Genomic DNA, 12161 nt, shown 5'->3' with positions numbered 1-12161 from the left:
ATTCGAATAGAAGAGCAAGCAAGCGAGCATTGATAAGGGGTGGAAAGAAGGAAGTGAGACAGCAATTAAAAAGAGGAAAAATATCCAATGCAAGGGGGAAGATATGTGCGCTGTTCTTTTAAACTTAATATACCAATCCTGAGCACTAGAAAAAAAAAATCTTGTCCGAGCGAGGTCCGATTTGATCGAAGCCATCTTTGTTGCATCCCCCATCCATCATCCTTCCTTTTTTCCCCTCAGAAAATAAAAGGCAACCCCACAATTAATGGCATAGGTGGTTTCATAAGGATCTGCCCAGGCTGAAAGTCAGTCTATCATGGAGAATTGTGGCTTGAGCGGATTAGGTAGCTCGCAAAAAGTAAAGTGTGGCGTGACGTACAAGGCAAATTGGATCGGGTCTAGACAGCACGGCAAATTTGCCGGAGAGGGAAAAGAATGGATGGGAGCAAAAATGGTGACTTCACCCAGCAAGGATTCGGGATTTGGGAGGTGGGGAGGGAACCTGGTCTAGGGATCACAGATCGCTGAGAGGGAATGACGGCAGTCGGATGTGGGAGCTGAAACACGCCGGGTGAGACGAGAACGGGATGATGGGCCCATTGCTTATACGATACGCAGATTAGCACGTTCGTTAGTCGAGATATATAAAAAAAAAAAGCGAGACATATGATATCTTATCTTTTGGCGGGGTCACACATGAATCATGCCGTGTCACCCCATGTTTCACAGCATAGAGATTGAAAGAAACACAAAAAGAAAAAAGAAAATTTTAATTAAAACGGATGTGGGATCCCGTGCGATCGGACATCAGAACATTGTCGGGGCCTCGGCTGACCGAAAACACAGTGATCGACATGTTGGCATTACGCAAAGAGAAATAAGGAACGTGGAGAAGCTCTTTTTTTTTTTTTCTCACACAGTATGTATGCATCAATAGGATCGAGGATCTCTTCAAAGAAAAGGGGAAGGAAGAACAAAACATCGAGATCAATTCTCGTGACGTCATGTCTGGGATTATTGGTTCGACCCCTTCTCCAGAGCTGCATGCGACCTTGCCTTAACAAAAGAAGAATCTCATGCACGTAGATTGGATGGGTAAAATGGGATAAATCTGAATGGCAGTTTTTGCTGGTGCCTTGGCTGCACGCTATTGGCGAGCATGAAATATGATGAAATTCGGACATCAGAGTTATGCATGGTATGCACTGCTCGATGGCTAAATATTCAGGTTTAATATGTATATGTATGTGACAGATGGCCAATCTATTTGCCTCAATTCTTCTATGTGAAGGCGAATAGCAACTTGATCACTGGCGGCTACTTAATGAATTAGGAAAATCAGGACTGATACCACCCCAAGAGGCAAAGCGGGTGCATCATACAAGTAGTCGATTCCTAGGGAGCGACACCACATGGTATCGCCTCAAACTGCATCATGCTATCGTCGGACGACGTTTGTTTCTACTGTTCATTCGTCGCTGAATGGCCTAGTCGGACGAGGGTATTTCGTAAGGAGAGTGGAAGATAGGCGTTTAGCCGCTATCGAGAGGCGTTTAGCGGTCTGGGAGGAACGAATAGAAGTGTCACGGTTAGCATTCCTCTTTAGCAGACTTCTATTTTCTTTTCTTTGCTTTTTTTCAAGTCACTACATAAAGCCCGGCTTCACATGCTTTCCACAACCGCTGCTGTCTATTCCTCCCGACAACTTTGCTCCCGTACTGTAGAAAGCGCTGCCGCTTTTAAGACCCCTCTCTTTTTTTTTGGGGGGGGGAGGCGGCCCCGCTCATCACTTCGCTCCGGAGTCAGCATCCGGCGCACTCGTCGTTGATGGGCTTTCACGTTTGCACACTGCGATTTTGCTTGAAGATGAAGAGAGGGCGATGGCCGGAATCCAATGCCGGGCAAGATGCAGCTCACAGCTAAGCTTGTGTCATGCAGCTTTGCAGATTCCGCACCGTAGGTAGATAGCTCAGCTCAACTCTACTTATACATCCATCCACGGAGCTATATAGAATGAACAAGTCAGGCTGAAGGTCTCCAAGGCCTCACCTCCATGAGCAACGTGTATTACAGCACCCAAAGCTTCATTAACCCTCAAAACGCACTCATGGCGCCTCTCAACGTCAATTTCGCCTGTGCGCTCTACGACCGCATGGTGCCGCTGGCCAGCGGCGAAGTGCCCACGCCCGGCCTCAACGTCAACTTTGTCGAGGTCCAGCACCCGCGCGACATCTTCGACCGCATGGTGGCCAACAAGGAGTTTGACGTCTCAGAGCTGTCGGCGTCCGAATACATCACCCGCCACGTCGCCGGCGACCGCAGCTTCGTCGCCATCCCCGTCTTTGCGTCGCGCGTCTTCCGCCACTCCTTCATCTGCGTCAACACAAACCTTGTCAAGAAGCCAGAGGACCTCAACGGCAAGCGCATCGGCGTGCAGCTGTACCACATGACTGCGGCGGTGTACATCCGCGGCATTCTGCAGCACGAGTACGGCGTTGACTTGTCGACGATTGAGTGGGTGCAGGGCAAGATGGAGACGCCTGGGTCGCACGGCCAGCCGGCGGTGCTGTCGCTGCTGAAGCCGGTGAATATCACGAACAATACAGATCCGACCAAGTCGCTGTCAGATCTATTAGAGTCGGGTGAAGTGGCTGCTACGATTGGCGCCGATATTCCTGCATGCCTGAACCGTGTTCCGCATGTGCAGAGGCTGTTCCCCAACTTCAAGGATGTCGAGAGCGACTACTACAAGCGCACGGGGATATTCCCCATTATGCACTTGGTTGCTTTCCGCCGTGAGTTCTACGAGGCAAACAAGTTTGTCGCCTCGGCGTTATTCAACGTGCTCGAAGAGAGCAAGGAGATTGCACGTAAGCGGATGGAGTCGCTTGGTGCGTTGAGATACATGCTGCCTTGGCTGGGGCGAGACTTGGTGGAAATCCAGGAGACGTTTGGCGGAGATTGTTGGCCGTATTGTCTGGAGGAGAACCGCAAGACGCTGGAGGCGGTGGTGCAGTTTCTCTATGAGCAGAACATGATTGAGCGGACGGTGCCCATTGAGGAACTGTTTGCTCCTGTGAGACGAATCAATTTTCGGATTGGATAAATAGGCTGGCGTTGAGGAAGCTGATTAAATTGTATTATTTATGATAGACCAAGCGTGAGTCTCGGCCTTGGGTTTGCTTGCGATGCTTCTGCGGGCTGTTTGCACAGTAGACTACATAGGCACGCTATATAATATCTAACATGAATTATTTCATGGAATCTCATAAACTATGAATCTTATTCAACGTGGAAGTCTTTCATCCCAAAAATCTCAATATCCAACAAGCTTCTCAACCCACAGAAGCTCCAATGCCAATATCAGCCCCCCAACTTATCCCGTCCGGATCTTCATTCCGCGCAACAAACTCTATGTCTTCACCCTTCAGGCTAACCCGAAGCTGCACCCCGCAATCTCGACTCCAAAAAGCTGCGGGGCCCCGGATCCAAAATGGAAATAGCCTGAAAGAGCAAGTACTTCGTACCTCCAAGCCTGTATTCCCGGAAACCCTCCGTTGTCTCGTCTTAAGTCTCCCTCGGAGAGTCTATCCGGCCTTGACTAGCAACAAAACTTATTGCCAGACTCAATCGATCCTAACCTTAGTCTTACCCCAGAAAAAAAAAAACAGTCAATAGACTCGACGCCATCTGACACAGCCCAGCGAGAAAAGAAAAGAAAGACTCCAAAGCTGGTAGATCGCACGTGGCTCCCCTCCCTCCTCCATGACCCTGAAAGGGCTCTCGGATGGCGCATCCCATCGCATTTTCGTTCTCTAGCCCCAGCTTTTTTTTTTCTCTCTCTCTCTTAGGCTATTTTCCCCCAGAGCAATCTATCCCCAGCGATAGTAGATATCCCAAGATAGAATTTGCTACCCCGGAATCCCAAAGTCCCCGCGGACGGCGGGGCAATAAAGACCGGACTTATAATCAACGCCTCTCCCCTGTTATTGCAGCTCATCCTGCTTCCGAGTAAACGCCATGGGCGTGAAGCAGCTTCACCGTTTGTTGGTGCTCGACATTTCTTTATAACCTCAATTTCCAACCGTCTTATTTTTTTCCCCCCGTCTTATTCTCTCTCTCTCCTCATATCGGCCCTTGCCCTCTGGTTCACTTCTCATCGTCCGAAGATATACATAATACAGCTTCCACGATATTGTATCGTCTCTCTCCATGGACCCTGAAGCCAAGACTAGTGGCTTGATAAAGCCTGCGGTGCCCAATGCATCCCACGTGGAAGAGAGCTCGTCTCCATTCGAGACAAGCAGCAAGGATAGCAAGGAGCCTGTCTCGGACCTCAAGCTCGACGCCCATGGTTTGCCTCTGGTGCCGCAGCCCAGCGACCACAAGGATGATCCGTTGGTACGTCGTATCCATATCATATTCGTATTATACATTAGCCCGGGCAACGATATACTGATAACGCTTCTTTTGTTTTTTATTGCGCAGAATTGGCCGTATTGGTACAAGTGCTTTGTCCTTGCTCTGCTCTGTTTGCTGGCCTTCGTCGTGCAGTGTAAGCATATCCCACTCAACCAGCCCTGACCACAAAACTCGAAACTGATATGAACTGTAGTCGGCGCTGGTATGGTTCCAGCTGCATTCGGCCCAATTGCTCTAAGCTATGGAGTCACGCATCAGGCGGCCAGCTATCTCACGACGACGTACACGCTTTTCGGAGGCGTGACGCCATTGGTGGTTACCCCCTTTGTCAACTTGTACGGCAGACGCCCAGCGTATCTGGTATGCGGGAAAACCCTCCCACCCCTTTTTCGTCAATAATGTTCTTCAGCGTTTCTAACTCAATGTCCTGGAATAGATCTTCACTGCCATTGCCATGGGCGCCAACATTGGTTCGGCATATGCGCCATCGTACGGGACACAGATCCTCACCCGATGCATCGTCGGTGTCGGTGCTAGTGTTGCTTTGGCTATTGGTGGTGCCACGGTAAGGACTCACTTCTATGTAACCTACGCTATTGATGTTAGTACAAATAGAAATCTAATAGTTTGCGTGTGTACTAGATCACCGACATGTTCTTCCAGGGAGAGCGTGGCAAGTATATCGGTTTCTACGCACTTGCTCTTACCAACGGCGTAAGTGTATCATCCTCAAACAATACCCCTAAACTTCACGTATCTATATTCCCTTGATAAAAAAAACTCAAGAGCTGACTCAAGAGCTACAAAGCCACACTTTGGTCCCATCGCTGGTGGCTTCATTGCCCAGAACCAGGGATGGCGCTGGATCTTCAAGTGGAACGCCATCATGTTCGGCATCGTGCTAGGCTGCTTCCTGGTACTTTTCCCCGAGACGCTCTTCTCGCGAACCGAGTTCAGCACGCTCGAGAACCGCACCTACTGGCAGCGCTTCGCCTTCCACGGCAAGGTTATCAACCGCAAGCTTCGCCGGTCCGATTTCCTGCACAACTTCAAGATGCTCAAGTACGTGGCCGTGGTGGTGCCGTGCGTGTATTACATGACTGCAAACTCGTACGGCTCCATCGTCTTCGTCTTGACGGCCTCGAGCATCACCGAGAGGCTGTACCATTTCGACACTGAGCAGAACGGCCTGCTGCTTGGTATTCCGCTGACTCTTGGCTGCTTGATTGGCGAGTCTTGCACGGGCTGGATCTCCGACTGGCTGATTAACCGATATGCTCGTCGTCACGATGGTTACCGCAAGCCCGAGGCGCGTCTGCACTTGGCCCCTCTCTGCCTGTTCTTGCCTGCCGGTCTCATTATCCACGGCGTGTCGGTCTCGAATCATGCCCCCTGGATTGCCCTGGCCGTCGGCATGACTGTGGCGTCCATCGGCGTTCAGGCTGGCACAACTCTTACCTATTCGTACATTGCCGATTGCTATAAGCCGCAAGCCGCAGAGGTCTCAACCATCATCAATTTGTTTCGCCAAACGTTTGCTTTTACTATTGGATTCTATGCGCTGCCGTTTGGCCAGAGCGCTGGTTTCGACGTTGCATGGGGTGTGTTTGCCATCATTAACTTTTGTGCATGGTGTCCGCTGCTTTTGTTGATCTGGAAGGGACAAGAGATTCGTCAGGCTCAGGGCGTGCCGAAGATGCACACCGATTTGTAGTTGATCTTGTGTGCGAAGTGAATTGGGGTATACAGATAATTTTACATATACTATCACGCATATATGTGCGGCGGGCAAGCTTAATAAAATGATACACTCTGTGTTATATCCTACAATATCTATGTTGCATCACATCATAAATCATACCATGGATGAATAAATCGTACCATACATCGTACCATAACCCTTTTTACCTTCTCCATCTACGTCAAGAAAGATGCGTGCCTCTGTTCGCTACTGGACTAGCCGCTAAGCCCGCGATATATCCAATTCCTCCTAGGTGGTCAGACGAAGCTCAAGTGCGCTCTCTAGCAGCAACAAGTGGAATGTCACCGCAACTAGCGTCAAAACTGGAGTTTTATCATCTCCCCGAAGCACTTCATCTTGAGACCTGCATGATGGCCCTATTCCCGAGCCAATGATACGCCGCCATCTTCTCCCCCGCACCGGATAGCATCTCCGGCGCGGTTCCCGTATAAGTTCAAAGCGCCCCACATCTCCGGAACCGCAGCCCGTATCTATCCCGCCTCAGCTTTTCTTCCCCAAGTAGAGCTTTGGAGGAATATGAGCCGCGTAAATCAAAAATTCAATCAAATCCCCAAGACTCCAAACCTATCTCTGATTACCCGTTTGCCGTCATTTCCGAAATTCTAGGTCATATCGAACGATGATAACAAGACCCGGGAAGATGGACCTGCTTTGGATCTGACCCTCTTTCTCGGAACTCATCTCCTTTCGCAAGTTCTTCCCCCTTGTCGGATCGCCCCTGTTTCTTTCCTTCTTTCTGCAGCAATTTAGAGCTCTTTTCCAATACTATATAGACGAGGGAGATCTCACGCTTTCCTACTTCCATCCTTTCTTGGCATACACTATCCCTCTTTCACCGCTTAGACCAGAAAAATTAAAAAGAAAGAACAACAACATGGCCATCGGAAGTAGACCGGTGGCATCGCCAGAAACCTTCTCAGTCGCCATTCTCGGCGGCGGAATCGGTGGCCTGGCCATGGCCCTGTCCCTAGCCACACATGTGCCTTCTCTCAGGAACATCACTGTCTACGAACAAGCACCAGCATACAAAGAAATCGGAGCTGGCATCGGCATCGGGGTCAATGCAAGCCGCATCCTCAAGCGCTATGGCGTATATGATGCTGCCAATGCCATCTCGGGCGACCGCAACGGCATCCACCGCAGCTTGAGGCGATGGGACAATGGCGATGAGATTGTGTCTGTCAGCGCCATGGACGAGGAGACGAGCAACGGCGGCGTGCGCCAGCTGAGCGTTCATCGTGCCGAGTTCCTCGAAGTTTTGTACGAGCACATCAAAAACACAACTTGCGCCAAGCTGGAGACGGACAAGAAAGCCGTTGAGATCGTCGAGGACCAGAAGGGCGGCAAGGCGGTCATCCATTTCGCAGACGGCACCCACGTCGCAGCCGACCTCGTCATTGCTTGCGATGGCATCCACTCCAACGTACGACGACAGTTATCCAAGGGCAACGACTTGATGCCTCGCTACTCAGGCCGCGTCTGTTACCGCGGCCTTCTTCCCATGTCGGCCGTGGAAGAAGACTGGCCATATGACTCCTTTGCAGTCTCGTGGCTCGGCCCCAGCAGACACTTCCTCGTTTTCCCCATCTCTCAGAACAAAACACTAAACGTCGTCGCCTTTGTGTCAAAATCCGAGGCCGAGCTTGGCGCTCTGAAAGAGAGTTGGTCAAGCACCGCACCTCGGTCAGAGGTGGAGGCTGAGTTTTCCGGCTGGGATGAGACCGTCCAGAAGGTGGTTCGTGCCATGGAGCCTTGGCCTGGCAAGTGGAAGCTCAACGACCGCGAGCTGCTCGACCAATGGGTCTACTTAGGAGGAAAGGTGGTGCTTGGCGGCGACGCTGCTCACGCTATGCTGCCTCACCAAGGTAAGAATACCGATATAATAACTACTAAGCCTCTATCTGATAGGAATGATGCAAGATTCACTAACCTTCACATTATACAGGCTCGGGTGCCGGCCACGCAATCGAAGACTCCTTCGTCATGGGCCAAGCCATCAAGGCCTTCTTCGAAAACCCTTCCCTCGGCCTAGAAACATACATGAAGCTCTACCAAGAAACAAGACTGCCACGCGCGCAGAGAGCTCAGCTGACATCCCGTCAAGCAGGCGACGTGTACGAGATGCAAGGCCCCGAGTTCGCCGGCTTGGTCTTTGAGCAGCGTTTGCAGGTTATCCATGACAAGTTCAAGGACCGGATGACCTGGGTTTGGGGTCATGATCTGGAGGCCGATTTCAATGCGACTAGGACTCGCCTTGGTCTATAGAAACGGCGCGACAAATATGACGTGAATTTGGGCATGTTGCTAACGGGAATTTCTTTTACTGTCTTGTATGCATATGATATCATTTAAGTGTATTGCTGCTACGCATCATTACATAATTTATCATCATAAATAGAACAAATACTAGCTACATTTTCAATGTTGTCAAACCGGTGTTGAATATAATTCTAGCTTAATGACTCCAAGTGATTGTCAAGTAAATTAATAGCCGTTGTGAGAAGAACAGCTTTTATCCTAAATAGAGTCTACTCCTCCCAGCTTAGTTATACGCTGTCAATCCAATATTCCACAAACAAGTAAAACAGCGCTATTGGAGATAAAATCATCACTGCGCCCAAGGATCCAAAAACCCAGACCCCCACCCGCTGCTATCTAACAAAGCGCTTTGTATGACCGCAAATTCATCGTCAAATCCGGCCCACATAAAACCATCATCTCCATATTCAACATTGCGATCATTGTATTGTTCCTGATATGCATCTCCGTAGTAGCTTACTTCATTGTTATCCTGGTTCTGATCAGGCATACTTACCGGCCCTTTGCTCGAACTTCCGCCAGTTGCTGAGCCGGCCGGATGTCCTACGCTGCTACTCTGGTCGGAATCAGTAGCAGAGCTTGCTGTATGAGCTTGGCGGAAATTGGATCCGCCATCCTCCCTCATCGACAGCTGCTGTCTACCGCGCACTGCCAAGAGCGGCGCATTAGCAGATAGTGTGCCAATCGCTTGTAGCCGCGTCTGCAGCTGCTGGAATGAGCGGACATAGCGCGAGGCCAGAGGATGGATATCGCCACCAACTCGCTGTAGGTGTTCCAGGCCGTGGCCTATGACGTCGTCGATATCCGACGATTGTGGTATGTCTACTTTGGAGCGAGAGTGAGGGTCGAGGTGTTGATAAACTAGCAAAACGCTCAAAGCAGTGAACACATCTATCATGTATTAGCACACATGAGCTGCATGGAGTGGAGGGAGGGAGACGCACAGTGTGAGTTATGCCATGAAGAAGAGAGTAAATTTTTTTGGGTCAGGAGATGGACTTGAAAAATAGCATCGTATGCTGCCATGACACATCGCCTAATGCACAAATGTGCCAGATCAGCCTGGAAGGGGTCGGGAATTCGGCGTAAAATATAGTAGAGCAGCGTTTGTCGGTGTATAAGGAGTCGGATGTGCAGAAAGCTAGAAGAAGTGTAAGTTAGAGATCGCGCTTGAAACACATATGTAAATACTCATACCGCATAAGCAAGACGCTTCGCTGCCGCTCAAAGTGCCAGCCCGGCACGTCCGAATCGGTGCGAAGGTGCGGAGGCAGCAAATTCTGCCATACGACCAGCTCACCATCTAGCTGGATCGACATGGCCAAAAGGTCTGGCAAGTCAACCTTGATGCGAACTCTCGTCTCACGGCCTGCTGACGACGAGCTACTGCTGCCACCACCACTGCCGCTGCTACTTGGCGTGTTGTCGTATAGAGTATCAAGTACCTTGGCCAATAGGCGGCATTGAGTCACAATATGATTGAAGAACTCAATCTTGGATGGGATATTGCTGGGCTGGGTGTAATTGGACGCCTCATTGAGAAATTCGTCGTCTACTGCAAGCGGAAGGCCGACTCGGATGGCAGGTATGTCATGGATAGTAGGTGGACGGCCAACTTTGATGCTGACGAGACGGTCAATGACGAAGCAACCCCACCATACACGCTTACGGATCTCCTGCTCGACAATGTCGTTTGTGAAATCAGTTGAATCGAGATAAAGGCCCAGCTCCTGTGCTGTGCGAATAGCTAGCCCGATGACCGTCCAGCAGTGGTTGAGCTCCAAGGAGCCATGCAAGTAATGGCTCATTAGCAATAACGCTTGAACGAGCTCAATCTTGGCTTGCAAGATGCTTGAGAATGCCAACATCTTTGCCCGTTTGAAGAAGCGGGCGCGGTCTGGTTTCGCTGATGCTGAACTGCCTGGACTTCCGTGATAAGGATGACGAGTTTGGGCATGCTCACTTCCAAATGCAAACACCATATTCACCAGCCCTAGCCAAGCTAAATTGTTAGGTGCTGCCTCCTCACCACCGACGTCCTTGCTAAGCCATAGCCGTGCATACCGTTGGCGAAATGTGCCTTCGTGTAGATATGGGTTCAGTGGATGTCGGTGTTTGAAGTACGAAGCTACCAAGCGGTCGGCTAGTGAACGCTGGGGCAATTCGAACAAATCACTGCTTCCGCTGCCGTCCCCTATTCCCGCTCCAATACCAAGGAGCTCCTCAAATACGACTGTTGAAGGCGACGACTCTGCTAGTGACTCGCTACCAACTCCGGATGCCTCTGCGATGCTTCTTCTCGCAGCCAGAGCTTTTGGGATTCTTCCTGTCGATGCTGAAGCTTTTCCGGCTGTAGGGCCACCGCCTACGCCTGCTGTAGGAGTTGTAGCAGCCGCTATGGCATTGCCACCCGTATGGTCAGTGGTATTTGGTGAGGTCACCTTTGTGATAAAGTCAAAAGCTGAGGATTCTCCAAAGTACTCTCCCGGCAAAGCAGAGTGGCTACTCTTTGGCCGGTCAGAACGATGTTCGCTGCCGCTTTGGTGGTACTGACGTTGTCGTTCTGGTTGTTCTTCCGCAGTTGATGTAGGTGAAGGGGGATTATCGTGTTGCTGCGATCGTAAACCATCTCCAGAAGCTTGGTATGGAGCCGCTCTAGGTATCCCAGGAGGTGATTCCTTCGAGTATGTGCTTTCATGGCTGCTAGCAAGGAACGCCTTAGTTTCATAGTTGAATTGCATAGAAAGAGAGGATGATTAGAAAGCTTACGGTGACTGAGGAATTTGGCCGTGTTGACGAGCAGCTATGTGATCTTCCAGCAGACGATTCCGTGCTCTCAGATTCTCAATATATCTAAAAGCAAACGAGTGAATAAGGCTGCATTATAAAGGGGGAGCGATGCCGAGGAGCTGAAAAAGAAGGTTTAAATTGAAACAAATTTGATTGCTTAAGATCAGATATATAAGGGAATGGTGTCGCTATCACTCTATAAGAGAGGACTTACTCTTGTGTCACAGAAATCTTTGTGCGTTGGGGACTATAGACGCACTCCTGACGCCGCTCCTTACACGGCCCGCAGGACGGTCTCTCTCCATCGCACCGGTTCTTCTTCGTCCGGCAGAGATTGCAGGCATAGCCAATACGACGACGTTTGGCCGGCCGTTGCTGCTGCTGCTGTTGTTGTTGCTGCTGTTGCTTCTGCTTCTGCTGCGGCTCGCGAGTAGAAGAAGACGATGGGGGCTCTGCGTGGCGCGAAGACGGCTGTGGCTGGGCATATGGCTGTGGCTGCGGCTGCGGCTGCGTGTATACTTGCGAGCCTCGTCCAGTGTCCCCGGAGCTGGTGGACATGGATGGGGTGGGAAACGAGGCAGCGGCAAGTGATGCAGCCATTGGGCAATAAGCAGGCGACTCTCTCTCCACCCTTCTCTGTATCGCACAATTGCAGTTGTTTGTGAGCGGACAGGCGATCCGGACACTCGATGGGGAAATCGGAGTACGGGATCGAGGCGGTTATAAATGATGCAAAAATGGCCACCCTCGCTGGACAGCTCCCCCACACTCCACTGACGATGCGGGGAAATGCGCTACGCTAGCGGCATGATAGTTGCATCTTCAGCGGTGGCTAGCGCTATGCCTTGGTTCTCAGCGGAGCAACGTC

General features: G+C 50.7%; 4 protein-coding genes across 4 annotated transcripts; 3 read left to right on the top strand and 1 right to left on the bottom strand.

Annotated features, from left to right (window-relative positions):
- Positions 1-1304: 1304 nt before the first annotated feature.
- Positions 1305-3295, top strand: TrAFT101_007255 (uncharacterized protein). The gene has a single exon (XM_024908835.2). It carries the CDS (start codon positions 2054-2056, stop codon positions 3104-3106), a length of 1053 nt encoding a protein of 350 aa, XP_024756557.2. The 5' UTR covers positions 1305-2053; the 3' UTR covers positions 3107-3295.
- A 303-nt stretch (positions 3296-3598) lies between these two features.
- TrAFT101_007254 (uncharacterized protein) lies at positions 3599-6250 on the top strand. The gene is made up of 6 exons (XM_024907024.2): positions 3599-4401; positions 4489-4555; positions 4616-4782; positions 4859-4987; positions 5065-5136; positions 5231-6250. The coding sequence occupies exons 1-6, from the start codon at positions 4213-4215 to the stop codon at positions 6134-6136; spliced, it is 1530 nt and encodes a 509-aa protein (XP_024756558.1). The 5' UTR covers positions 3599-4212; the 3' UTR covers positions 6137-6250.
- An 808-nt stretch (positions 6251-7058) lies between these two features.
- On the top strand, positions 7059-8449 carry TrAFT101_007253 (uncharacterized protein; the record flags this gene model as incomplete). Its single annotated transcript, XM_024906239.2, has 2 exons — positions 7059-8049; positions 8130-8449. 2 exons carry the CDS (start codon positions 7059-7061, stop codon positions 8447-8449), a joined length of 1311 nt encoding a protein of 436 aa, XP_024756559.2.
- A 146-nt stretch (positions 8450-8595) lies between these two features.
- On the bottom strand, positions 8596-11962 carry TrAFT101_007252 (uncharacterized protein). Its single transcript, XM_066127996.1, has 5 exons — positions 11508-11962; positions 11273-11356; positions 9701-11206; positions 9448-9644; positions 8596-9394 (listed from the first exon to the last, which is right to left on the bottom strand). Exons 1-5 carry the CDS (start codon positions 11891-11893, stop codon positions 8793-8795), a joined length of 2775 nt encoding a protein of 924 aa, XP_065984110.1. The 5' UTR covers positions 11894-11962; the 3' UTR covers positions 8596-8792.
- Positions 11963-12161: the final 199 nt, after the last annotated feature.

This window comes from Trichoderma asperellum, chromosome 4 (assembly GCF_020647865.1).
Source record: "Trichoderma asperellum chromosome 4, complete sequence".
Lineage (NCBI taxonomy): Eukaryota > Fungi > Ascomycota > Sordariomycetes > Hypocreales > Hypocreaceae > Trichoderma > Trichoderma asperellum.
Note: the sequence above shows the minus strand (reverse complement) of the source record. Positions and strands in the feature narration are given on the sequence as shown.

Bases quoted from the DNA above. Each gene is read 5' to 3' on its own strand.
- TrAFT101_007255 (XM_024908835.2), top strand. From the start codon at position 2,054: ATGAGCAACGTGTATTACAGCACCCAAAGCTTCATTAACCCTCAAAAC.
- TrAFT101_007254 (XM_024907024.2), top strand. From the start codon at position 4,213: ATGGACCCTGAAGCCAAGACTAGTGGCTTGATAAAGCCTGCGGTGCCC. The intron at 4,556-4,615 runs GTAAGCATATCC...TATGAACTGTAG, and splicing joins GCTGGCCTTCGTCGTGCAGT to TCGGCGCTGGTATGGTTCCA. The intron at 5,137-5,230 runs GTAAGTGTATCA...AGAGCTACAAAG, and splicing joins CACTTGCTCTTACCAACGGC to CCACACTTTGGTCCCATCGC.
- TrAFT101_007252 (XM_066127996.1), bottom strand. From the start codon at position 11,893: ATGGCTGCATCACTTGCCGCTGCCTCGTTTCCCACCCCATCCATGTCC. The intron at 11,207-11,272 runs GTAAGCTTTCTA...GTTCCTTGCTAG, and splicing joins GGCCAAATTCCTCAGTCACC to CAGCCATGAAAGCACATACT. The intron at 9,645-9,700 runs GTATGAGTATTT...CACTTCTTCTAG, and splicing joins CGAAGCGTCTTGCTTATGCG to CTTTCTGCACATCCGACTCC.